Here is a 27,211-nt window from a genome sequence, read left to right as displayed (position 1 = left end):
CGAATGATCCTGCTCTAATAATTCGAAACCGATCACTCGGAACACTCTAACAGAAACGAACACCTGGAAATTTCCTGTAGCACTTTCCGCGAATCGAATAGCAAAGACTGTTCGATTCCTATTGGAAAAAATGGCTGTGGCTTAGGTAAGGTTAAGCCCAGGATGCGAAGCATACTAGCCTTTATTTTAGTTGTTGAACCACTGTTTAGCCTGGTGAACTGCTGTTGCTTGGCTATATTTGGTTCGGCTAGACGAAGAAACAACTCATGCATTACTTCTTCGCCTTCAAGAGTGGAACGCGACAGCGTTCCCGTCGACCCGCCAAGGGGTGTAAGACAATGGGCTACAGGGCAGCGACTACGCGCCCCGCATTGGACGCGGTGAGCGTCGAGCAAAGCAGCGTTCGGCGCGGCAACGAAATGTGCGCCTGAGCAAGAGACGCACGCCTTAGAAACAGCGCGTTTCTAAGGCAACACCGCATTCACTAGAGGCGCTTTTGTACCGCTTTGAAGCGTTGTACTCGTGGCTCAGTGGTAGCGTCTCCGTCCCACACTCCGGAGACCCTGGTTCGATTCCCACCCAGCCCGTCTTGCAAGAGTTGAGCCAAAGCCACTTCTCCTCTGTCGTGACGTCACGGTGTCACGTGATTTCATGGTCACCGCCGCGCCTGAGGAGCTGGGTTGAGCCCTCGTAATATGCTTCGCATAAAATTGAGATATTTGCACGTCCGTACTTTTCTTTTTCGGCGCGCATGTGCCAGCGATTTACTGTCAACGATCGTGGAAAAAAATGAAAATGCTGAAAGAGAAGTAAGACAAGAAACCGCAGCCTCGAAAGGGAAGCCGCGGGTTTTGAGTTACGGCATAAACACTCGTTTTTTCGGGAGTTTGTGCATATCTGTTATACACACACACTCCGTTCAATACACGTACACGGCGACACAAGGTGTCGTCTGCTAGCGAGCGACCAGGAGGCACGCGTCGCGTGTCCGTATCTGCCTTTTCGGAAGCCAGTTGCTTCCCGCCCCAGCGTCCGGCCTCGATACAACGCTTGACTCGACAACGTGTGTAATCGCGCTTTCCCGAACGGCGCACTCAAGCTTACGTGGTGGCGAGGGGCCAGCAGCTGCCAGCTGCCGCTGGCGAAGGACAGCGCAGGCGAGGATTCACCGCTGACTCTCCCATATCCTGCCACCTTCGCATGCCCCGCGGAAAAACGCCGTCAGCGGTGGCTGTGACTCAAGGTGTGCCCTCACCGTATCTCGCCGCGAGGGAACCAACGCCTACGCTACACGGCAGAACATTCTTTTCATTTTTTTCATTATTTTTTTTCGGTCTTGCGACACGGCTCATTCTGAGGGTGCGTCGTCATTCCTACCTCCTCGCAATGAAAACGCGCTCGCCGAGTCTTGAGCTAACGTCCTCGCCGCAACAGACGATTTCTCTCTCTCTCCCTCATCTGTCTTTCTCTTTCACCTGTTTCGCGCAGCATACCACGGCGCGCTCGTTCGTGTTGCAGACGATAATTGCTAAATCTGTCCGCAGGCAAGGGATAGCGATACATTACGTGCGTTCATCTCTCGTCTTCCTCACTCACTCGCATTCACTACTGACCTCTTTCCTGCATCTTTTTCCGAGTAGACGCGACTATTACTCACGTCGTTTACTCACACGTTCACCTCCTCTCGTAGTCGATTCACCCTCGTTCGGTGGCGGCTTTATTTAAAGTACCCGAGGGCGCCTGTTCTTTCGTCTGTCAGAGTCCTTCGGAGTGCTCAGCTCAGGAGTTCGCGTATACGCCTGCTCTCGTACACAAGATTGAGTTCTTCTGCTTCAGCGTGGTTTCTATCGTCCCGTTGCTGTGGGTGCCGAATTCGTGTGGTATCATGAAGACCTCAGCGTGTTCCCGTCTTCTCGGACTTGTGGTGCTGGCCGGCGTAGTTCTCACGACGACGGCGGAGATCTCTGCGTACACTGACTGTAAGTGTCCCTTTCTTTTCTGTGGTCGAATGCCAGAAGACGTCTGCTTAGCGATCTTGTCCAAAAGGAGGAACTTATTTAGATATAGTTACTCCTCGGCTCTATCGCATATGAAGTGCGGAGTGTCAAAATCGTGTCCGCGAAGTTTTGTATCGCGGTCATGTGGGACGCGCTCATGCACAAAAAAGCCGTCGTTTGGTTTCAGGAGTACTTATACCGTCTGCCCAAAATCGCATCGCCATCTGCTGTGTTACGGGCCATCGTCTGCTCTTAGGTGCTGTCGTCTGCATGGAAGGAAAATCATCGGTTTAAGCTGATCGTTAGAAAAGTTTACTCAATAACCCCACAATTTCTTCTGGTTGCCCAAAATCACATTGCCGTATGCGCACTGTATAGTCTGCATGAAAAAAAAAATTGTCGATTCGTGTTGTTCGTGAAAAAATGTTACTCCATAAGTGCATAATTTCTGTCGTCTGCACACGATCGTGTACCAGTTTCCTGACACGTACTATCGTCTGCTCTTACTATCCATAGTCTCCATGGAATAAACTAATTTACTGAAATAATGTACATATATATTTAATTTTATTAAAGTTGATCAATATGAGTCACTGAATTTCTGGACAGAGTCATCACGATCAGCCTCGACTCACGTGGTCTGCATACTTTCAAGCACAGCGCAATCCGTTGTTTTGAATAATGGAAACTTCGAAATAGGGCGATCGAGCAGTGGAAAATCAGCGAATCTTTCGAGCATGATATGCGCACTCACGTAAGCATTGATTAATCTCCGCAAGGAATACGCGAGAGAACAAAAAGATAATAATAATGGCGATGGAAGCGCAACAATTACAATAAATCGCAGTAAAATAATTTACAGGAATATGACGCATGTTAATTCTCACAACTGAGAGAACTCTTAAACGCTAGACCACGGAAACAGAGAACAAGGGACAAGAACAACGAACAAGAACAAGGATAATAATTCTGCAGCACGACGCGGCGGCACGTCCGAGTTACTCTAAGTTAAAGAAAATGTAATTGCAAAACAAAAGACCGAGAAAAGAAAGCGATACAATCTGGCAACATCGATTATAATGACGAACAGAAAACAAAGTTTGAAACCTATACCTTCGGGACTTCGATAAAGCCTGAAGGCAACACCATCGTTCAGTGCAGCAGGAAATGTTCACCGTGTCTCGTGAGAGATAGGATGTCGAAGGATGAATGTAAGCAACACACCATGCACATGACCCTAACACAATGACAGATCGGGATGAACAGTGGTAGAACAAGGAATGTCGCTGGAGTTAAGGTCTCCACAAAGGGACTCGTTTTTGTCAGGACACTGACGAAGTCCGCTTTTCGAAATGTTTACTCCGTTGGCATCGCTTACTCTACCAGTGTTGATCGCTTTGCCTGCATTTGCCTGTGAACCTCTGCTTTTGCTGGCAGATTGCGATGTATTCAAGTATAACGCGCTGTGTTTTACGGTCATGGCGTCGCGCTATGACTGCGTACTGCTTCCGGCAACGCTTGTTTTTAGGTTTAACAATGAACACGCTCGACAGGTCCCTGTGAACCGTTCGAGGAATCCTCGATAGCTCAAAGTTGGAAAGAGAATGTGGGTTCCGAAGAGCTCGATAGGTAACGAAGGACGCCGCATGTAGCAGTACGAGCGTACGAAAAGGGAATTTATTTCTCTCATTCTCTCTCTCTCTATATATATATATATATATATATATTTCTTTTTCGGCAAGCAGTATGTTGGGCAAATGAGCCGTCGCTTGAACTATATATTAAGATAGCTATGCAATAATGCCAAGAAAGAACGCGTTGGGTTGCTGGCGTTACATTGCAGCATATGTGAGTGCGAGTCGGGTTTTCAGCAGACCCCGGTTTAATCGGCTCAAAAAGACGAAATGACGATATTAACAATTAAAAACATCCAAATGTGCACGACTGGGCACTGACTGTGTAGGGCTGTAGAGTATAGTGTCCCTCTCTCTACCATAAAAATAACTATCATTCTTTTAAATGACGGAGGAGGGGGAGGGGGGGGGGTTAGTCAATGTGCGCGCTTTGACGGTGTGACTATTTATTATTATTATTTTAAATATACCTACACGTGCATCAAAAGCGAGAAAGGTCATAAGTCTGCGCATGACATTTGTTATTACATATATGTTCCAACAATTCCAGCTAGCCCAAATACGTAGAAGTAATAATAGTTCCTCTACGAAACGGGAAGGGAAATTAAGGGGTCCGACTCACTGGCAAGGTTATCGAGCTAATTAAAGTTCTCCCATGCCAACCGGAACCTCTAAGCCACTCGCGGATTGGTAACAAGTGACGAGAGGAACTAATTCTCGTGCCCGAGTTATCCACGCCGTCAGGTGGCGCTAGCATCACAACATTTATAATATAGAGTGAGACGCTTTAATGAATAGAAAGAATGTAGACATAGGCAAAATGAAAGACTGCAATAGCTGTAGCAAAACCTGAGCAGCTTAAACGTGTGCTAGGTGACTGTTTGTCGCCGCTTCGTTTCAAGGGGGACGCCATTAGAGGCCATCGTCACCGAAGCAATCATCATCGCGATCGCGCCCTCTCTCATCGCAGTTGCGTAAAAATGACATCATCTCCCACCATCGCGCGTGTGTCACGCGGAGGTGTGCTTTGCGTTGGAGCTTGGAATGCGTTGCTTACTGAAGACCGCTAACATAACCTAATTTAAGCTTCAAACAACCATCACCGTCATCGCACCATCTCTCATCGCGACTGCGGAACTACACTCTTAGAAAAATTTACACCCTTTGGGGCTTATCTTGTCCCACAACGATAATCATCATCTGTCTTGCCCGCGTTTCCTTTCTCTAACGCGGCGAGCCCAGTACTTCCCAGTCACGAACGGCATGCGCGTTATCAGTGTGACGCAGCATTCTCGACAGGAAAGTAGCGGGCGCCGAGTTTTCAGGGAAGGAAACGCAAACAAGGCAGATGACGATTATTGTTGTGGGACAAATTTACACCCCAAAGAGTGCAACAGTTTTAAGAGTGTAGGTCATCAATCCCTACCACCGCGTGGCTACCACGCGATGGGGGAGGGGTGTGGGAATGGGAGGCTTTGGGTGGCGTTTCGTGTACTGAAGGCAAACGCTAACCTAACCTAAACTAACCAACCTTGTCTAACCTAAGCCTAACTCAAACTAAGCCTAACGGTGTTTCGTGTCGTGCAGACTACATGGAGGACCACTGCTCGCCGTCCAACACGGCGGAGCGGTACCGGGCCCGCACCGAGACGCAGTCCATCTCGTTCCGGCTCAAGTCTCCGCTCCAGGAACGGCTGGACGAGCGCGGATGCCGGGCCGGACTCAGCTTCACCACGGTGAACGAGACTTACGGATTCCTCGTCACACCCGTCGCCATCGACATCCCGCGCGGACCCACGAACTCCTGCGTCAACTTCATCTGGGTGAGCGCAACGCGTGTACTGTTACGTCATAACGAAGCACGGGATCGCGGTCACTCAATAAGTAAAAAAAAATGGCTGTGGCTTAGCTAAGGTTAAGCCCAGGATGCGAAGCATAATAGCCTTTATTTTAACGCGACATCGTTAAGGAGATCATGTCGCAGAAAAGCCGGTGTCGTCGGCGTCGGCTCAGGCGTGCGGCACTTGCTCAGGCGCACATTTCGTTGTCGCGCCGAACGCTGCGTTGCTCGACGCTCACCGCGTCCGATGCGGGGGGCGACGCCGCGAGCGACGGCGCGAGTTGGAGCCCCGTTTCTCCTCTGTCGTGACGTCACGGTGTCACGTGGTATTGAAAGCGACACCGCCGCGCCTGAGGAGCTGGGTTGAGCTCTCGTAATATGCTTCGCATAAAAAATGGTTTCACGGTACGGGTTCCGAACAATCTTGCCCACTGCTTATGAACCACACACAGAGTTAAATGGCCTGCAGACAGACAGTAAGCGTTCAAGACACTGACTCAGTGTGTCACAGTCAATCACAGTCTGTCAGCTTCCAAGGCAGTCTGTGAGTGTCCAAGCCAGTCAGCCAGTCAGTCACGTATATTCAAAACACCGAACGACATATCCGGTGACTTGGACAGGCCACGTGCTTTAACCGAGTAGCTTACACGCGTGCTATAACGCTGTCGCTGTGTCGCTTCAAACGTGGCGCAGTTCGACGGCCTGGCCGAGGACGAGCTGAACGGCAAGCGCCTGTGCGGAGACAGCTTTCCCAAGACCAGCGCGGTTCGCACCAAGGGAGACCGCTTCACCATCTGGTGGTCCTCCGAACCGAGCAAGGACGCTGACCGCAAGGCTTCCTTCAACGTCGTCATCGCCTCCTACGTCAACCGATGTGAGTGTGATCCCAGAGTGCCCTCTTTTTTTCTTCTTATTGCATTACAAAACGAGATAGATAGATAGATAGATAGATAGATAGATAGATAGATAGATAGATAGATAGATAGATAGATAGATAGATAGATAGATAGATAGATAGATAGATAGATAGATAGATAGATAGATAGATAGATAGATAGATAGATAGATAGATAGATAGATAGATAGATAGATAGATAGATAGATAGATAGATAGATAGATAGATAGATAGATAGATAGATAGATAGATAGATAGATAGATAGATAGATAGATAGATAGATAGATAGATAGATAGATCTTAAAGGGAAGAGATATCGACCTGAGATCGGTGCCTGTACGCTGCTACACCATGCTGTGTGAGAATTGAAAAGCGAGAGTTTTCAATTTTGGGCAGACGACAGCACGCTCGTCGCTCTCTCTGCAAGAGTAAACGCGCCGACACCAGACGACGCTATATACGACAGCGTTTCATGTAGTTCAACGTATAGCTCCGTAGTTCAACGTATAACTCCGATGCACGTTGTTGGCGCAACAAAGGATTTGCCCCGTCTCGCGTCGCCCTCCTTCACGATTCCCGGCCGTGGCCGTATTTAACGCTGCACCGAGTCCAACCGTCGAAAGGGTAAAACGCGAGTCATCGCGTGACACTCAGCCAAAAAAGAAAGAACATACAACAGCGCGCGTCACCGCTTATGAGGGTGCGCGCGCGTCTAAAGCGAGCACGTGGTACATATACATAAGCCCCTGCTGGTAGAGCTGAGCCGGCACCGCGAAATGCACGCGTAGGCGTCGCGAACGGTTCCCTTGGCGCTCGCTGCTCAAGGCCGCATGCTCTGGAAGCTACGAGCCATCACACACGCCCAGCGTGTGTAAACACGACCGCAAAAAAAAAAAAGTGCGCTAAACCAAAGAACAAAACGCGCACGAACACTCGCGCGTGCGTGATGTTCGACAGGGACGCGGGGGGCACGGCCTTGCAAGAACGAGAAGGCAAGCAGGAGTGCATGACAGCGTGCGGAGATGGTGACTGTGCGCGTGTTTTTTTTTTTTTTTCCGACACGTTGCGAGCTTGAGAGAAACGGTCGAACCTGCACTTTCGGAAAGGTGTGTGTGACGTCGCGGCCGAGGAATGTGCACGGCATGCGTGCGTCAGCGGCGAGGTAAAATGTGAACCCGCCGCGCGGTATAGCTCGTTCGCTGTGACGTTCTGCAGCCGAGCACGATGTGGCGGCTTCGTTCCTCGATCGGCCGCGGCGGCATTCCGATGGGGGAGAAATGCAAACACGCCCGTGTTACTTGGAGTTTAGGTACGCGTTAAAGAGTCCTGCGAGGTCAGATTTAATCGCGGCTACTCCACAACATCGTCTGTCGAAGCCCAATGTTAGCTTGCCTAGTCAAACCCAACACCAATCAGTCACTTAGTCAGTCAGTCAGCCAGTCAGTCAGCCAGTCAGTCGAACTGTCAGTCGGTCGCACAGTCAGTCAGTCAGTCAGTCAGTCAGTCAGTCAGTCAGTCAGTCAGTCAGTCAGTCAGTCAGTCAGTCAGTCAGTCAGTCAGTCAGTCAGTCAGTCACTCATTCAATGTAATGAACCATCGCTGTTAATAAAGCCGCGCAATGTGTTTTTGAAAGCAATAATCACTGTAACTGTCATCTTTATTAATTCTGCACTTGAGGACGAAGGTCACTTCGAAATATCGACGTAAGCCTCTCTTCAACATTCTCCGTAAGGATCAGCGCAGCTAGCACAAGTCTTCTGTATGTAGCGTGTAAACCGTCTTTCGATCCCGAGCATTTTCCAAAAAGAGTGCTCTGCGCTCTGAGACGTCTTGAGAGCGCAATTCGGAAAGTTACCTAGAGTAACCTAGAAATGTTCTATAGTACACTCTACTACTACTTACTGCTACACTACTACTGCTTCAATTAAGCAAGGAACCATAAACGCTCAAGAAGAAGCCCAGCCGCACCGTGTATGTCAGTCATAGAATATTTAGCCTCTTCAGCCACCGCGTGTATAGCATATAGTAGCAGCAACCTGTACATTTCCTCCTCTTCAAAAAATAAATGAGTAATAGGGCTCCCGCGGCGTCGTCTGCTCCTGCAACCACGGCCTCAACCAGACGACACCCCGAAAGTACCTTCGTCGTACCTCGTACAAACCTTGGCGCCAGGCCAAAGGCACGTCTGCTTCGAAAGCAGCGTGTATGAGTCAAGGCGCAGCTGCCAATTCGTATGTATATACACGCATGCGCGTACATGATGGCCGGTAAAATTAAGCGCCGCTCGACTGGTTTCCCGCATCACGGCACACGAGCGCTAGGCCTGCATGCCTGCCTCTCTGCATACGCACATTCGTGTGTAGCACGTACGACACACTTACGCGAATGCTTTCTTGCGCAACGGCTGCAGCTATGTAGGAGCGGTATATACGCGTGCATCTCGGAGACGCCGCGTGTTGCGGCAGCAAAATGAATCATTAGATGACGAGATTGGTCGTGGGCGTTTTCTTCGCAACTGTACAGGTACGGCGGTTGCGTGTTTGTGTGTGTGTGTGTGTGTGTGTGTGGTGTTTGCACGGCTTCGCTTGAGCAGCTATGCGGGCGGAGACGATGAGTTCGCTTGTGCCTGACAACACGTAGCTTGGCGTTCGGATTCCACCCGGCAGTCGCTTTACAAGTAACCAATATATATATATATATATATATATATATATATATATATATATATATATATATATATATATATATATATATATATATATATATATATATATATATATATATATATATATATATATATATATATATATTAACGTGAATGAGACGGGACGAACACGTTGCGCGAGCCCAGATGAGGTCAACCATATTGAGTCCACGGGTCAACGGAGAGAATACCGTAAGGTTGCGCGACGTATTGAGAAATGTGAAGAGCTTGCCGCGCAATCATTAGTTATACGATTTAAGGAGCCTCTGTACGTTGTCAAATGAGAAAGATCATATACGCCTTGGTGATATAGACAGTTCTGTCTGTTTCACACTAGCCTTTGTTTATTTATTTATTTATTTATTCATTTATTTATTTATTTATTCATTTATTTCGAGTTTACTGAAACAAGACTCCATAGAATGAGGACTCAATATGCCTAACGAAGCACGCACAGTGATGCCACGGCTTATCTTGAGGCAAGCAATATTAATCGAACCCATAACAGCTCGCGAAAAACGAAATTAGCATGGCTCCCGACGCGCGTGCGTGTGCCATCTTGCCGCTGTAGCCCGACGCAGCGAATACGTACGGTAGTGACGTCGCAATGCACGACGTTGCGGTATAGTCTGAATGGGCCACATAGCTCGAATTATCAGTCAACTTTGAAGAAGTGTTATCCACGAAATGCGAAACAAAAATGAGGGCTCTGGCTGATCCGTTACATCGCAGACGGTGCACGTGATGTACGTCCTAGCTGCAAATTAAAAATAAAAGAGAAAGAAAGTTGGTTAGGTACTCGAGCCCACGACCTTCTTTACCCATCGGCAAAGCAGCAGTTTTAGCGATGGCGCGTTCTAAATCCGGGAACGTATATACACAGAGGTGCGGTTACGCAACTCGGTAAGGGAGGTGCGCGCCCGGTATGCGATGACGTCAGCAGCGGTGCGTGATGTCATTGCCCGCGATTGCATGGCGGCTTTGCGTAAGATCATAAGTTATGAAAGCCCACTTAAGCGTAGAACGTCTGCTAGCTGTTTCTTGTTTCTGTCCCCTCTTTTTTTCTTGTTAGAGTACAGAAAGAGGCGGTGAAGCTTAATAACTAGTGAGTGTAGGTTAGCGTGTAGCCTGGCATGCTATTCGAGGTGTTCAGTGTGTATGTACAGGCGCGGCCACTGCTAGCGGGAACACGAGAGCCCGTGGCAGCGCTCCGCGGAGCGCCACCACCGGCGCGTCGTGAAGTCTTAATTGGCAGACGACTCACCGTAGCAGACGGCTCCCCGAGCGTTTCGCCAATAGCTTTGATTGAGCCTGCGCCGCAAGACTTCATGAGGCGCCGGTCGTGGGGTGGTGGGGTTTTGGAGCGAAAGTGTGGTGGTCTTTTGCTACCTACCTTGATGCCCCGGGATCGACTCCAGGATCGAACTAAAAAAAGCTAAATAAGAGACCTACCAGCCCTGAGCGCCGTTGCGTCAGTGTGACTACATGCATGTACACGCTCTCTCTGAATGGCTCGAAAATCAATGAAGACATGGATGAATTTCAGAGTTTCACGTTGGACAAACAGGCGCGTGCCACGGACACGGGCAAGGGCTAGGGAGGTGACGGACAGGACTTCCCTGATAGCTCCTGTCCGTGTCTGCGTAGCGCCGTTCACCCCGAAATGAAGCCAAACCAATTCGACTCTGGTGTCAGTTTCTTTCTTTCTTTTATTACATGTATATGGAATTTGAGAGTGTCTGCATGGTATATAGCGGCCCCTTGGACTGTCTGCAAGTTGTGCTCGGTGCTTATTACCTCCCTCCACCCCCGTGTGCGTACAGCCTCCGAAGCCGAGTGTCCGGAGTCGTGGCGTCGCTGTGACAACGGCGCCTGCCTCGAACCCCTGGTCTGGTGCGACGGCATCGACAACTGCGGCGACGGCAGTGACGAGACGGACGCCAATTGCGGTGAGTGTTAGTAACGTGAGCACGCGCGCATGTACCGTGTTTCCCCGCGAGCTTGCTACCGAGAAAGAAAGCGAAACAAACAAATAGAACTCTAGCAAAATTGAGCAGGCACGCGTCAAACGACGGGCGCGTTCACCAGCCGGAAGCGAATCGCTGCAGGCTCGCATCGAATTTCCAAAATGCAACCTTTTGGGGGATTATTGTTAATATTATTGATGAGATCAGATATATTAACGCCACGGAGAAAAGATACGCACACCAACGATTGTCTCCCGAAAGCGAGAAAAGCATGGCCACCCCTTTGAAGTGGAGAGAGATAGGTAGAGAGATAGAGAGAGGGGGGACAGGGGAGGGAGAGAGAGAGAGAAGGTAGAGAGAAAGGCACGATGCATCACGTCACATCGCAGAAAGCTGTGGTGCCAACCCTAAATACGAGAGTCCCGTATAGCTGATAAGAATGTTTTGCGAAAGGTTTGTGGGCCTAGTATCGAGTTGAAGCTGCAGTGTACCTTTTTCGAAGTACAAGAGATAAGCGAGAGTAGCTTCGAGAGCGATCGCGATGCCGGAACATTGCCGAGCTTATTGTCTTCCTATAGAGATCACAGAAGTCTGTTGGCACTTCGATGAAACGTCGTTACGAACTTACGGAAGGTGGCTCTCCTGAGCTTGGTCCCATGGATGAAGTGCTTACGCTTGAAAAAACAAAATAAAAGACGAACTGGTGGAAGTGTTTAGATGTGCCCTCAAGACCACGCGTTTTTAGTAAGGCCTGTCGAAATGCACATCCAATCGAAGTCCGCATCTTGATACCCCATTTGAGACTCTCTGACAGCGACACACAATACTGAGCGAGAATTTACTGTCATGTTCGATAAGTGAGAAGCATTTGAGCGTCTATAAACGATTAGATTATGATACAAAACAGCCCTTATTGATCGTCAGCACGTACTACTACAGGTATCGTGGACGAATGAAACGCGAACGAAAAAGTATAACGTGTAATTACGACCACTACGAGCGATAAACTCTGGCGGTGATGGATCAACGCGTTCTAAATAGGTTACTTTAGGTTCCTGTCTCATGTGTGCAGGTTTTATACGTGTCACGAACAGAAGATACAGACTTCAAAACTGCTGTTCCCGCAAATTCACCGTTGCTATTATAATTGTGAGCTTTCTACGTTAATTTATGAGCTTAAATAGGGTGATGTTCTCATTGGACTTATATCCCCATTGGAATAATATTAAGGAATCATCAATAGAAGACATTCCTTACAAAAATTATACGTGACATTCAATTACATCTCAACAGAAAGCCTATTGACTGCAACAACAAACTAAGCAGAAACACAACAAAATTCCTATAACAACTTTTCGTAAAGGAAGAGGGCTCAAAATTGCAAACAGCAAAAAGAAAAAAAAAAACCTAGAAACCCTAGAACCCTAGAAACTCTGCATTGGCAGAGTTTCTAGGGTAATCATTAATATCTAAAGGTTATAACGTGAATTTGTACCCCTCATCTCGGTAGAGCATTGCGTTTGTTGATTAATTTAGTTTTTTTCAAATCACTCGTACACCTGTTTCCGCGTTTTCTCGTTTTTTTTTCCATGGCTTTTGTTTTCGTGTTCTCGAGTGTTGCACTCGGAATGCGTCACTCATGAGGGATTCATGAGCTTGGATCGGCTGCTTCAGAAACATCTGTAGGTTGTGGACCACCGGGGAACGTTTCTTGGTTGAACTTTGCAACTGACGTCAGTGTAAATTTTTCCCATCTTTGCTTCTAACGTTTACGTCGCTTCGTCCGCACCCATCAAGATGCCGAAGGGAGACGCGGCGAGCGCCTTAAACACAGTGAATAAGGATAACTCACAGGCTAGCTGTCTTTAACTGTCGCGAACACACAAAAGCAACGTGCCAAGGTCTCACGGTGCTCCTTCCCTCGTCTTTACAGCTCCCAGCACAGTGTTGTCCATCCCGGGAATCGTCATCATCGCTGTCATCGTGGTCCTCGTCATCATCGCCATCGGAGTCGTCGTTTACGTCTGCAAACGTCGCCGGGCCTACCGGGCCGCGTAAATGACGACAGGCTTTCGGAAGGGAGAGAGAGTTGGCTTCAAGGGACTCGCTCCGCAGTTGACGTCACATCCGTGTACCTGTCTACTTAGCGTACCAGTCTGTCGTCACTTACGTCTGCCGCCAACCTCTTCGCGCTTACGGGTACGACAGAAGCAGACGGCGGCGAAGAGTTGCAGACGACAGAGCGGTTTGATCTTGACTGGATACAGAAGTATGGTCACTGCGGAGTGGGATGTTCGTTGAAGGCGAAACTATGTGTGTACATACAAGTCAGAACTGCGAATGTTCCACTCTGAATCTTTATGAACATTTTTGCTTAGACTTTAAAGTGAACGCGAGGAAACGTCACGCTGGTCGTGGCGTCGTGTTCTCCTCGAGTTGTTAATTTCAAGAAATTAGGCAACGCACGCTTTGACCAGCGTGCCTCGCAAAAGAAAAAAGAAGGAATAGTGAAAACTGGACAACTCGCTATTACCATCTGTTTAAAGAATACGCAACGGCCGGATTTCAGGACAGGCCTTCGCTTTTGGTCTCAAGGCACGATCTCGTATTAAATAACCCAACTTCAGGATGTCGTCAACTGAAGCTCAACACGGTCCCTACGCAAACAGCGCGGCTCAAGGCGAAAACCTCGAGATTAAATTCGAGCTTAGCGCTAGCAAAGTCGACGCCAGCTTTGATTAGGCTACAGAAACAACGTCTGTCACAGCACCGACCTCCGTTTTGGGCCTGCAGCCTAACACGTCCTATACATAGTATGCACGTACGTCATTCAAGGGTACTCCACGACTTCCGGTTTACGGTGGCGCCATGTTGGGGAACCTATAGGCCCATGCGCGCGCCTGTTGATAAGGTTCCCCGAGATGGCAGAATGTAGCGGAAGCAGACGACAACAGCGGATGTGACGTCACGTGCATACTATGTATACTACAGATAGGCGGGGTAGGGAATTCCTGGCGTCCATTAGTAGGTCACCGCCACCCCCGCATGTGACTCACGTGAAACGTTTTCAAATCGACGTGGACTTGAAATGATTGGCCCCTGAGTCAGTGCGTGGTCATTCGGGTCTCCACGGCATCTGTCACCGGAAGTCACGGATTGTTACCCTCCCAACTAATGTTTCCCTCGACGCACGAGTCATGGTATGATGACTAGGCATTCGCACCCGTGTGTCAGGTGTCAGTGAGCACTCGAGGTATTCCTGTCATTTCCGCGACATTGTGCGTCATCGTTCGCAGTCATGCAGGTTGCTTCCGAAAAATCAGATGAGTAATCAAGTCTGTAGATGTGTGGTAATAGCCTGGTACTTCGTGCTAGCATGACTCACGTAACCAAGCCAATGTACAGTCACCTGGATTACGCAGTACAATGTTCTGTAGTTCGGTTTCCTTCTACCATCTAGGACATTTATAACAGGAATGGTTGATGAGCGATGGGGCGCACATGTCGAACAAATCTCAACGTATACGTTCCATACGAAACATTCCTTACTCAATCTTTAATTTCTTTCTTGTGACCAAGAGGTTCCTTCCTTTTTTAAAAAAACCCTGTCACACGGCCCGCAAAATTGGCAGCTCGAAGAATTTCGGCTCACAAGTTCACCGGTGTCACACTCTCCGGTGCTGCAAGCCGCCTTCTATATTGTCGACGTTAAGGCCCTTCAGTTAAAGTCCCTATCTCAAACTGCCCGTTTCTGCGGACCATGTGGCATGGTCGTGACTTGTTCTGCTTTGTATTGTTCGTGTATTTCACTCCTTGCCTCTAGCATCACTCAACTGTACGATGCTTGAATGGCATACAAACTCAAGCGCGCGACCTTGTATGACCTTTGAAGTGTTCATGGGTTACGAAACGCGTGCTTTAGGGCGGGTAATATTTTGTACATATGTATACATTTTCGCACAGTTGTATTTTTACGCGTCTCTTTCTTTTTTTCCCTGTACACATTTAGCAAGCATGTTGTAACCGGTGTAAACATGCCATGCAATTGAAATTAAGTGCATCTTTAATGACACACAATCACCTTCCGCAAGGGGCATTTTTGTACACACCCAGCCCTGGTTACACCTGGATCGGGCTCATTCGTGAATAGCCACAAAATAGGCGCAGTTTGTTCTGCTAACGACGTCGTTCGCTTGAATACATGTGCGATCACGACTCGGTGGATTGTACAGCCAACGTTTACGAAGTGTCACGAATGAATGTGTTTGTTTTACGTGTGATGCGGTATGTTGTTTACTGTTGGAACACACTTTGAATGGTTAACTGGATCTATAGCTCACGAAAAGTCACTTGTCCCTCACCATGCGAACCGATCCGTAATTCTCACGTTGCCATAATCAGACCTTCAACGCTAAAGAACCACGCGTGAAACCCTGCGCCGGCTTTAGTGTTCTTTTGTTGTTGTTGTTGTTGTTGTTGTTGTTGTTGTTGTTGTTGTTGTTGTTTTCTCTTCCCTAGGTACTACTCTTATCACTTCGAAACAACCTCGCACGTCGTCTTTTTGTTCACGTTGCCTCTCTTTGTGTAACCCTCTCAAGTGTTTGAACTTTCTCCGCTTACAACTTGTCTTAAAAGCGCACAACCCTACTTTTCTCGCTAATTGCTGTTCTTCACAGTTCGCATATTACATGTTTTGTATTTGTTCCTCTGTTGCGTCCAGCAAGGTTTTGTCTTTGTTATGTATACACGTGCAACGCGTGTCATATTTATTGATCACTACTGTCTTCGTGCTACGAAACCAGCTGCTTTGTCTGCCATTTCAACGCCTAATAAAACGTGGGCTATAACAGATCGAGGACCGGGTCTCTGTCGCTTCTTTTCGAAACACCGCGGAGCGTGTGGTTCGCACGCTGCCTCTCTTTCTCTCTCTCTCTCTCTCTCTCTCTCTCACTCTCTGTGATGCAGTTGCTGAAATAATTTGTTTGACGATCGTCTCCACGAAAATGCTCACGTCGCGATCAACTCTCTGGCGCTGTCTAGCACACTGCTTGATGAGTATTTCACTTCGCATCGGTATTGAGAAAGTCCAACTGAAGTGCTGGAGATACGTTTGACCCGCGTTAATAACGCTAAATTTCGAAGGTCGGACAAAATTCTTGGAATTACAAAGGCTATTCTACTTGTATTGGGCATTTTTCAATATTCTCACGCCGGCTCTAAGAGAAGAAGGAAGACACGGCACAGTTTCCAGTATTCCGCACGCCAAATAAATTCCTGGCTCTACATCATACGTTGCTGGCTTGTAGCCTATCTTCGGGAAACCGCTGGTTCTATTTCTTTTCTTTTCTTTTTTTTTCGAGACCAGTACCAAGTTCGAGACAGCTGAGCCTTGTGGGCTGCAAGACTTCACCAAACAAACAAACAAATTCGACGATCAGAAACAAACAGAGCAGTCGACGATCAAGAAACAAACGCCCCTACTCAGAACAGAAAGACAATGTTTTATCGCTTCATAAATACATGAAGATACCGTCAAAATGAAGTACAATGCTCGTGCACCTGGAGGCGACCGTCAGCGAAGTGCTCACTTAACGCCACAAGAAAATCAGAGTGCACCTGAGAAATGCATAAAACAATACCAGATCTACTCGGTTTCATGTGTACAGTGACACGGAAACTCACTGTAACGTATTCTTTTGTTATCAATACTTCTTTCCTTTTCTTCTTCTTTATTTCTTGTGGCGGTGCAACATTGCGCTGAGAAAGTGTTTTTTGGACGCACTTCGTTACACCACGTTTGTGAGAGGCAGATTATCAGTCGAAATGACAAAAGTAAGAATGAGAAGAAGCCACATGCATTCACTCGGGCGCCCCAATGAAGTTGGGTATAGAAAGTAGCTCTTTCGAAAGCGTATACCACACTGATACCGAAGAGGAAAACGTCTTAGCGGTGACAGTGTTCACATCACGTCTTGGCAGTGAGTGTGTCACATCAATGTGCCACAAATAAAGAGAAATATGTGAAAGCGTACGTCGCCTGGAAGAAGACAAGTCCACTTGTCGAAACGTTGGCTCCTGCATCCACCTTGTTCACGTTTTGCTCATCAATGTGAAATAAAGGCATTCAAGTTGATTTGGACTGCATGCGTTGGGAGAGGAGTGAATTAATAAAGGGACATCAGCACCAGCCACGGGACGGAACCGCAATCCAAAAAGTTGCACGACAACCATCCAAGCTGAGAAGCAGCATTGCATGCAGGTTTCGCGGAACGCTAATCGCCGTGTGTAAGCCTTGTTTCGCCGTGTGTATTCAATGGCGGTGGACGAATAAATTTTTTATTGCACCTAATATTCCACAAAGTGAGTCAAACACTGAGCACTTCTTCAAACCTTAAAAATCTAATAACACACCACTTCAGGGCGAACACAGTGAAGCTCATTGACGAATAGCTCGACTACATTTATGTGAGAAATACGTAGGTAATCTAGGAATTAAACATCACTGATAAGATAACTGCTGCACGCGGTACTTCCGAAGCCGGTGCTTCTTAATATTGACTCATTGTCTTTTTGGTGATTCATTCGCAACGCATGTTTAAGGCGATCTTGAACCTTTTCTTTTTGCTTGTTTATTTGTTTATTTGTTTGTTTGTTTCACACCAGACACCCATTTTTGCCATTTTACAGGTTGAAAAGGACCAATCTCATCCTGTGATATTCGGCCACAGACAAATATCCGGAGCATGAAATTCTCCGATCGAATAGACTCAAATTTCAACAAGAACTGTTCGATTCACAATCCAAATTGCGAATATTCGCACGATCCAAGTCTCTTTTAACACAGATAGTAACTACAAATGGTCCAAGTTTAAAATGTTCACGCAGAAAGTCCACTAGACGTGTCTAAGGTTGCGTACGCATTGTACCTCTTGTTCATTTCCACGCAGCCCAGTGTCATTGTCAATCTCATCAAACTTGATAGGTCATTATCAAGCTCATCGGACTAGATCCGACCCTTATTGTTTATTATTAACCTTATCGGACTCGGTCTCACCCTTATCAACCCTTATAGGTGGTCATCCTTATCGCAATCGATCTGATCCTTACTAACCCATATCTGTCTTTATCAACCTAATTGAAGATGATCTGACCCTTATCAACTATTATCGGTCTTTATCAACGTTAATCGGATGCAATGCGACCCTTATCAATCTTTATGGTCCTTACCAACCTTACCAGAATTGCTCCGATCATTGTAAGCCCTTATCGTTCGTTAGAACCTTATTCATCCGCGTCGAACAATTATCAACCGTGATGAGACCCATACAAGATCTCACCAAAACTTATCGTCCTTATAAACTCACTGACTGCTTATCTGTGACGCAAAGCGCACGAGAACTCAGACATCGATGGCATATCGGTCGGTGAGGGAATGCTCCAATGGAAGGCTCATCCGGCGACCACCGAAACGCATCGGCGATGTGGCTTGCTCGGCATTAAATTTTCGCAGTCGGAAATTTCCCGACGTCTAAAATGCTCCAGATGTGCTCTACACGTGGTTCCAGAGATGGCTTTTATTCCGTCATCAGCAAATCTTTGACCAAAGCCTTCGTAGCAACTGATCTCCTTTGACATTTGTTTTGTACCGTCAGTACAACACATTCATATGGTTCACCTTTGCAAGTATGGTTAAGACACTCGGCTTCTAAGCGTGGGTTCGTAGGTTCGAAATCACCACCGCCCACGTTTTCCCTTTTGATTTTGTTTTGTATACTAATTTCATCACAGCGACTCATCTTACGTGACAGACGGACGGAAGGGTTTCCTAGTTGGGTCGGCATAGAAATGTTACGCATTTACAGATGTGACCGTAATTTGAAGCGAAACTCCGAGCGCAAAGGCCTCTTTGTGGAGAACCGGAAGAGGTAAACCTAGTACCCGCGCCCAGTTCATAATCGAGGCATCATAGAAAGAAAACGACTGTAACGAAACTCAAGATTTCAAACATGTATGACACCCGCTGTCCACTTCAAGACCTGGTGTAGTTCGAAAATTGACGATAGAAGAATATACCCACCACCACACCGAGAGATCGTCTTCTTCATGGTACCACACACCACGGACACTGTGCTGCTTGCCTTGGAGCAATGTTCGCTCTTGCCGACAGTACGTGAACCATAAAAAAAAAATCGCCGTCACGGAAACCCTTTTTCTCTAGGCTGCTGCTAACAACCCTGCGCGTAGAACGGGAAGATGCCGTATGCCACAGCAAGCGCATTGCAGTAGGTCATCCGTTACCGAGAAGCTACCAAGCGATTGGCAACTTATCTAGCGATTGCAGGCAATGAATTGAGCTACCATTTCCTTCTTTACAGAAGACTTTCAGGCTCCAGGCACACTAGTGAGGGCAAGGTATAAGACAGTCGCGATGATTTAGCGTCGTACTTCACCATTGGCCCATCCTTTGGTGCAGCTTATAGCCAACGACAGATTATCTTCTATTACTCGGGGGCCTTCTTTGGGTGCAAGGAACCTCACGGGGATACGCGATGCTGCCAGGTTACCACAGGGGTCCCAACTTTCGATCAGTCTAGGTCCATATCGCTGATGTGCGCGATGTGCAGAACACAACTAAGCTCTCATAATTACGTGTTCCACCTATCGCCTTAAACGTCCATGCGTTGCACACACCAAACCTCAAGAACCAGGGACCCGCGTGCTTATAACAGGCAAGAAAAGCTTAAACGACTAAAACACTCCGGTAGCACTCCGGTAGAATGCGCCACTCCTCGCACAGATGGACACCACCATAAGGGACAACGACGCCAGAACACAATGCGCCGGCGTCTATAGCTGCGGCTGTGATGTTCATAAATAAGCGAAGTCGCAGCAGTCACGAGTCACGTGTTTCCTACGTCACGAACCCTTGTGCAGTACGGTGTTCGCCGGCGGAGTCGGGGCAGGAAGCTCCCGGACGATGCTGCTGGCGCACAAAGCGAGCGGCGTCTCACCGGCGACGTCCCGCGAAGACGTGCTTCGCGCTGGGCTTCCAGCACTTGCACGAACCGTTGACGAGGAACCAGTCGTAGTACATGCGCACGATGTAGCAGCCGACGTGGTCGTAACCGTCGCACTTGTCCTTGGACGACGACGACGTCGACGAGGAGGACGACCGGGACCTCGCCGCAGCCCTGGGTCCCGCTGGCGAGACGTCGCTGCGCCTCTTGGACGGCTGCTGCTGCTGCTGCTGCGGCCTCTGTTCCTGAGATCGTTGTTTCTGGGCCGTCAGCGCCTGCTGCTGCTGCTGGTCAGCGCCCACGCGTCGATGCAGATACTGCTGGAACGCGTGGAAATCGCCCACCGGAGGCGGCTGCTGCAGAAGCAGGGGCGCCTGGTGAGGGTGCGGATAGTACGGCGACGGCGGCGGCGCGGGAGCTGGATGCGGCGCTCTCCGTCGCTGCGGAGAGCTGGTGGGGAACACGGCGTGCGGGTAGAAGATCTCGGCGACCAGCAGGCTCACCCAGCGCGGGGACTCGTGGCAGAGGCCCCCGTCGACGAAGTCGCACCTGCTCGACCTGCGGGCACGAGGATGTGTTTGTATAGTTATACAGTAACGCGGTTGTTAGCATTCGTCAGCGCTGACCATTGATCTTCTGGGACGGGAAGCGACAAGAAGCAAGGTAAAAGAAGATAAGACAAAAAAAGACGAACTTGGTGGCGGCGGTTATCACCCCGTTTCAAGTCATTGTCGCACTTGGATACGCAGGAATATACAAACTGACAGAAATTAAAAGAAAGAAGAAAGAAGAGTGGCCCGAAGCTGCCACCGGGACTAGTGCGATGAATGCGTGCTATTCAGATAGGACGAAGGGGACAGAAGCACGGAAAAGCAGAATGGGAACAAAGGAGGGAAAGAGAGAAAAAGGGGGGAAAGGCATGTCATGTCAAAAATAAGAAAAGCTTCGAAAGGGGGTGTTGGTCATCAAATCCCTTAGTCCAACCAATAACTGACTGAACGATAATCTCCAACACACATCAGAACGTGCTGGGCCTGGAGGCATGGGCCTACGTGAAGCCCTGACTGGGGCCTCACTCTATACTGGACAGATAAACTTTATTTTCTCCGTCTATTCTTCAGAATTAGGACCAGCATGATAAGTATAACTCACGTCATATACTATGGTGGTTTGCTGTACATATAACGTAATGGATAGCAAAGTAGTCGATGAGTACGAGCCGGGCGACTAGGTAAAATGCCCGTACGAAGAAAAGAACCAAATTAAAGTGTAGTCACTCACATGCACTTCGTCTGCTGCACGGTCTGGGTGAGGTACCCTTCGTGCGGTATCTGGACCACGTACTTCCAGACACCCTGGTAGTTGCGCGCGAACGTGGGCGTCACGTACTCCTCGAGCGAGGGACACGGGGTGGGCGGCAGACCCTCGACGTCGTTCTCGAGGCTCGACTGCTGCGCCGAGTCGGACGGCTTGGACTTCTTGCGGGTGCTGCTGTACACGTTGGCCAGCAGCTTGATGGGCGAGCTGTCGCTGGTCATCAGGTCCAGGACGGTCACCAGCGGGCTGGACGACGAAGAGACCGTGCCAGTAGCGCCGGTCAGCGCAGAAAGTACCTGCGTCAGCGGCGACCTGCGAACGCGAATCGTGCTTACAGGTCGTACAGACCTCGTACAATCGCGTGCAACCTAATCGAAGACGTGTGCCGCTAGGAAATACGGCCCCTTCGTCTGCGCACTGCGGCATACGTAAAAGCCCGTTGGAAACCGAGACGAGCGTTTAAAGCAGTTCTAGTCTGACCTGAAGTAGTATAGCGCCAAACAGACGACACAAGAAGAAGAGACATGGACGAGCGCTTTCCCTGTCTCTTCTTCTTGTGTCGTCTGTTTGGCGCTATAGTACTTCAGTAATGCACCAACTAGCCCAACAAAAAGTTTTGCTGGAATAGTCTGACCTGTTGACTATGGGCGGTGCGGGGGTCGTAGACGCGGCGTCCGGGCTGATGGCGTTGATGATGTCCGCCGCGTACGTGAGCATGTTGAGCAGGTTGCTCTGGGTGCTGCTTCCGCTTCCGCCAGACGACGACGACGACGAACCGGAAGTGGTGGAACCAGACGACGACGAAGAAGAGCCAGACGCGCCCGCCTGCACCTTGTCCGTTATGGCGGGCGTCCGGGCGGTCAGCATCTGCAGTATCGTCTGCAACACCGCCGTCGACACCCTGGCCGTCGACAGGGCCGAATAGATCGTGCACAGCCTGCGAAAAAGATTTTTCGAGTGACGTACGCATTCGAATCTGATTCAGTACGTGCACGTTCGTGAACAGGAACTGACGAGCACAAAGTAGTACGATAAATTGGAGGACGCTTAAGCTTCGCCTTCAAGAGTGGAACGCGACAGCGTTCCACTCTTGAAGGCAAAATCTTGCAAGTTGTTTTTTATTCATGAAATGCCTGCTGGGATTTATCGCTCACGGCCAACGCCACCGACGCCGACACCGACGACACCGGATTTTCTGCGACACGAGCTCCTTAACGCTATCGCGTTAAAACAGGGACGACGCAAAACGAGTGCTGTCGTCTTCCAAGCTTTCGTATACTAGTACTTCGTGCTCGTCTTTTCGCATTCGTGAACGCGTACCAACTCGCACGACAACTTATTGTGCCAGTGTACGTTTACTACGGCTATAGCCGTAGGTCGAAACTGGGTTTGCTGCGTTCCTCCGTCTTTATACCGTTGTGCCGACAACGACAACCGTCGTCATCGTCGAGTCATCGTCCATATCGTGTCGCGGTTATGAAGCCACGTCAACCGCACCACAGTGCGAAGAAAAATGAGATATCCCACCGAAACTGATATCGTAACTCTTGCCCCTACGTCGATGCGCGATTGGGAGGTGGACGATATTCAAGATGCCTTACATTCCAGAAAAAAACTCATTTTTAATACACAGGAATATCTTTAAAATTTTATACCTTTCGATTGTCGAGCGTCTCCATAGGTTCGAGGCCGGCTTACGTAGACTCGAGTAAATGCGGTTTATTAGTCAGCTGTGCTGGTGCGCAGTGATATGCATGCTCTAGAACAGCAAAAAGACACAGGAGAGGGAACCCACACAGCGCTAAAATTCACAAAGCATTGCTTCTAAATGGTGTCACACATTATGAAGAGCGCAGCGACGAGAGGAGCAAGGAGAACGGACGATGCACTTCGTGCGTTCTCTTTTACAGCGAGGCTGTCGGCCTCTCGGTGTTCGGCATTTTTCGCTTCCGTCCGTGAACCAAAATTGTCACCGTCAGCAAAGTCCCACACCCCCGTGAGCAAGCAATAATAGAGACTTTTAGCGTGTCCGGTATTCGGGCAAGCGCAGGCGGTTTTCCGGTTTAGCGGGGGCGTCAAGGTGAGCGGCCAGATTGGTGGCACCAGCTGGTGGCGCAAAGCTCAACCACACAAACACAGAGCTAATTACTATATTCTGCTCAGCTGCTGGCGTAAATTTTCGACAGTGGCGTAATCGTGTTCACAATTACGCCGCTGCCAAAAATTTGCACGAGTGGCGAATCAGGATATGGTGAGTTACTGCAGTTTTAACTATGCGTTTGTCTGGTTGAGCTCTACAACACCAGGCGGCTTCACCGCTCCGGCCGCTCACGTTTACGCCCCGACCATCCGGTAATCCGCCCAAACCACTCCCGTTTAGCGGAATAGCGTACAAGCTAAAAGTCTCTAATGTGATGGTGCGTCCCCATCGTAATGCAGAGGCTACAAGCACTCGGCAAAGTGAAGTGAACCGCGTGCACAGATGCATTGCAATCACGCACGCAACGTACAGATCAGCGTGCGTTTCGACAAAGAGTAAGCTCAAGACAAGCACCTATCATCATCAGCAATGGCTCATACCGCCGTAAGCAAGCAAAAGTTCAATGCTCCGTGCCCACGTAAGGCAGAGAAATACACAAGCGCTCGGCAAAGCGGTGCAAATAGTGCATACATTAATTTAAATCCCCCGCTCAAAACACAGAACAGCCTACGTTTCGATAAAAAGAACAAGCTCAAAACAAGCATCCCAACCATCAATAAAGCATTGCATACTCCCCCCCCCCCCCTCCTTCGGCAGTTGTAGTGTTGGTTTTGCAACAGCTTCGCTGGACATTCACTTTCGCAGGGCCGGGACGGCGAAGAAGAAGCTTTATTAAAAAGAATGGTATATATATATATTTTTCTCAATCTCGTCCTTGCGCTCTTCCTCGCGTTCAAGTGTGCACCAACCGGCACCAACCTGCCACATACACACGCGCAATTTCGAGGAAATAGAGACGATATCAGACATCACGATGCAACGGCAGTGCCTTCCCCGTGCGAGCCATGCAGCTCTCAACATGGACTGCTTCCTGAAAGGACCAAGGTGGCCGGGAATACAGCGACCGCAGCATGCCAGCCTTTCTCCGAGACTCTTCGACGGCCGCTCAGTGGTGCCCTTCACCGTCATCGTCGGGGTACTCAGGCTGCATACAACGACAGAAAGCTGAGCTAGTTGGTAAGGATTGGTAATGTAAGTTGGTAAGGTAAGGTAAGGTAAGTTGGTAAGGTAAGGTAAGGACAACCTTGGTAAGGATTGGTAAGGTAAGTTGGTAAGGTGGTACGCTAAGTTGGTAAGGTAAGGTAAGGTAAGGTAAGTTGGTAAGGTGGTACGCTAATTTGGTGAGGTAAGGTAAGGTAAGGTAAGTTGGTAAGCTAAGGTAAGGACAACCCGAAGGCCGGCGTTCGTGTTGTCCACTTCTCTCCTCTTGTGTCCGTGTCTGCACGCCTTTGCCCCTTGTTTGCATTGCGAGGCTGCGTATGTGGCGTCTCAACACATGGAGCCACAGTGCGAGCGCTTGCGTTTCTTGTGGTTCAAAACCGTGCGAAGTCGACAAGGACAAAATTATTACCCTCTGCAAGCAGAAGGAGTAATGGCCACCCGTATTCTTTTGCGGGAGTAGCTGCTTGTCTCATTTCTCACTCCATTTACGAAAGTTTTCGATTATCCCTCGCTCCATCCCAACTCCGCCCCCAAAGGAGTATAGGGATCCCTCCTATTAGGCACGCGTACTCATCAGGATGCGTTGTTGGGCAAGTTGGTTCATTGTATTTGGAAAGATTGAATGCGCTTTGTACTCAATCACAAAGAAGGAAGTCCCGTCTTCTTCCTTGTGATTGCCTACAAAGCGCATCTAATCTTTCCAAACATGTACTTATGCAAACTACATTCATCATGTACAGGCCCTCGATCGTCTGATTGGTTACACACGCCTTCTATTTCAGACAGCGGCGCCAATCACTTAAGCTTGCCGCTGTTCACGTTAGTGGCGGCAACTTGTCACCGCCTTCAGGAGTGCACATTGCTGTTATTTATTTATTTATTTATTTTCACATACTATCAATCCCTCGTGGGATTATAACAGGAAGAGCAAGTACATATGGTAGTATTTGCGAACAAAGAATATAAATAGATTATATAATCATAAGTGTGTTATTGCAAAGGTTTTGGTTTCACTAAACAAAAGAAATAAGTAATTCATCACAAATGCAATATTTGGGTACAATGTACTATAACAAGGAAGAATCTGAGAAAACAAGAAACCAAACAAGAAAAAAATAATAATAATATCTCACGGTACCTGACAAATTTCGCCTGGAAACCCCTTTTTTGTTGAACGTGTGCGTTAGAACGCCCGACATTTAATGATCTCGATTTAGAGTGGTTTCAAAAAACATTTCTTTTTTCACGGCAGCCAGCGCCAGAAGTACATAGTACTCACGTTCCACTTCCGTGCTGGCACAGTTGCCTAAACGTAGCGTTGACGCTGCGCGCTAGGTCCTGCATGGTCGACTGGTACGACCTTTGACCCGGTGCTTCGTGTTCCACGTCTCGAAGCGACTGATGCGGGCCGTCAGTCGTTTGGGTGAAGTTGGAAGATGCCAGTGACCTTCGACCGCGCCGCCTGCGTCGTTCAAGAAAAACAGTGCACCAGCATGAATATGACTTGAATATGAATATGAGCATGACCTTCAACAGCGGACGATCGTGCGGTAAACTTTATCAAACACACAAAAAAAGGTAAGGAATTGCGAAGGTTATTTGCGCCTAACCTTTCCTTCGTTCTCCTTTTTTTTTTTCGGAACACGTGTATTTTTCGTATGGCCATGGAAAACACATGTGGGATGCCCTATTAATGTTAGCCAACCTCTTAAAAAAAGAGAGAGAGAGAGAGATGACGTGGGGCAAGATACGATTATAAGTCCTGCGGTGCATCTTGCACCTTGTGTGCGTGTTTTAAAGCGAAGCACTATATGGCTAAGGTTCCATGTATTCTTCGCGTTTCTGCGTCAACAACAACAAAAAATACCCGAGATCGTGCAACACCCGGCCGGCCCGTGGCGGAGGTGAAGCAGGCTTCAAGCACTACGCCAATAATAATAATAATAATAATAATAATAATAATAATAATAATAATAATAATAATAATAATAATAATAATAATAATAATAATAATAATAATAATAATAATAATAATAATAATGATGATGATGATGATGAATGAAATATATTAAAAAGCAAGATGCAGTGTTTCAAGTCGATGGGTATACTGGAATGGTTTGTGAACAGTCCATGGACCCACTAACAGAAGGCGTTGCCATATACCCAAAGGACAAAATGTATGTAGAACAATACACCCTTGACTCGCAAGAGGCCAATACCACCGACTGTAGGGATGTCTGTGCTGTACAATCGAAAGGCGGAATTGTGATATCCGCTGCGTATATATCTTGAGGCCCACCCTTAAGTGTGATAACGAGAAGTTGATGACCGCGCACTTTGCATGGGTCAGCCATGATGGCACTACTCCTGCGATCAGCGTTGCAGATTTCAGTGTGGACATTTCAAAACCAGACTGTAAAATGGTGCACTCAGTTTGCGCTAGAAGAGTTTGGTTTGACGTACCACACACATCCAGTCATAAGAAGCCAACAAACACTGACACCAAGGACAACATAGGGTAGATTAGTTGCGCTTAATAAATGAAATAAGGAAACGATAAATTAATGGAAATGAAAGTGGATGAAAAAAACAACTTGCCGCAGGTAGGGAACGATCCCACAACCTTCGCATTTCGC

At 48.2% G+C, this 27,211-nt stretch overlaps 2 protein-coding genes across 2 annotated transcripts in view; one reads left to right on the top strand and one right to left on the bottom strand.

Moving 5' to 3' along the window:
• Nucleotides 1-1,499: 1,499 nt before the first annotated feature.
• Nucleotides 1,500-15,894, top strand: LOC139056173 (transmembrane protease serine 7-like). Its single transcript, XM_070534150.1, has 5 exons — nucleotides 1,500-1,979; nucleotides 5,219-5,454; nucleotides 6,165-6,345; nucleotides 10,896-11,021; nucleotides 12,973-15,894. Exons 1-5 carry the CDS (start codon nucleotides 1,886-1,888, stop codon nucleotides 13,095-13,097), a joined length of 762 nt encoding a protein of 253 aa, XP_070390251.1. The 5' UTR covers nucleotides 1,500-1,885; the 3' UTR covers nucleotides 13,098-15,894.
• spz6 (Spaetzle domain-containing protein 6) overlaps nucleotides 15,327-27,211 on the bottom strand; it is a 45,432-nt gene continuing 33,547 nt past the window's right edge. The window contains exons 4-7 of the mRNA XM_070534149.1: nucleotides 25,855-26,037; nucleotides 22,008-22,310; nucleotides 21,338-21,685; nucleotides 15,327-20,614 (exon numbers count right to left, since the gene is read on the bottom strand). Coding sequence (XP_070390250.1) covers nucleotides 20,047-20,614; nucleotides 21,338-21,685; nucleotides 22,008-22,310; nucleotides 25,855-26,037 — 1,402 coding nt within the window. The 3' untranslated portion in view covers nucleotides 15,327-20,046. The remainder of the gene's footprint in view (nucleotides 20,615-21,337; nucleotides 21,686-22,007; nucleotides 22,311-25,854; nucleotides 26,038-27,211) is intronic.

Source organism: Dermacentor albipictus, chromosome 2, assembly GCF_038994185.2.
Source record: "Dermacentor albipictus isolate Rhodes 1998 colony chromosome 2, USDA_Dalb.pri_finalv2, whole genome shotgun sequence".
Lineage (NCBI taxonomy): Eukaryota > Metazoa > Arthropoda > Arachnida > Ixodida > Ixodidae > Dermacentor > Dermacentor albipictus.
The sequence above is the reverse complement of the archived record's forward strand: the minus strand, read 5'-3'. Positions and strand labels throughout refer to the sequence as shown.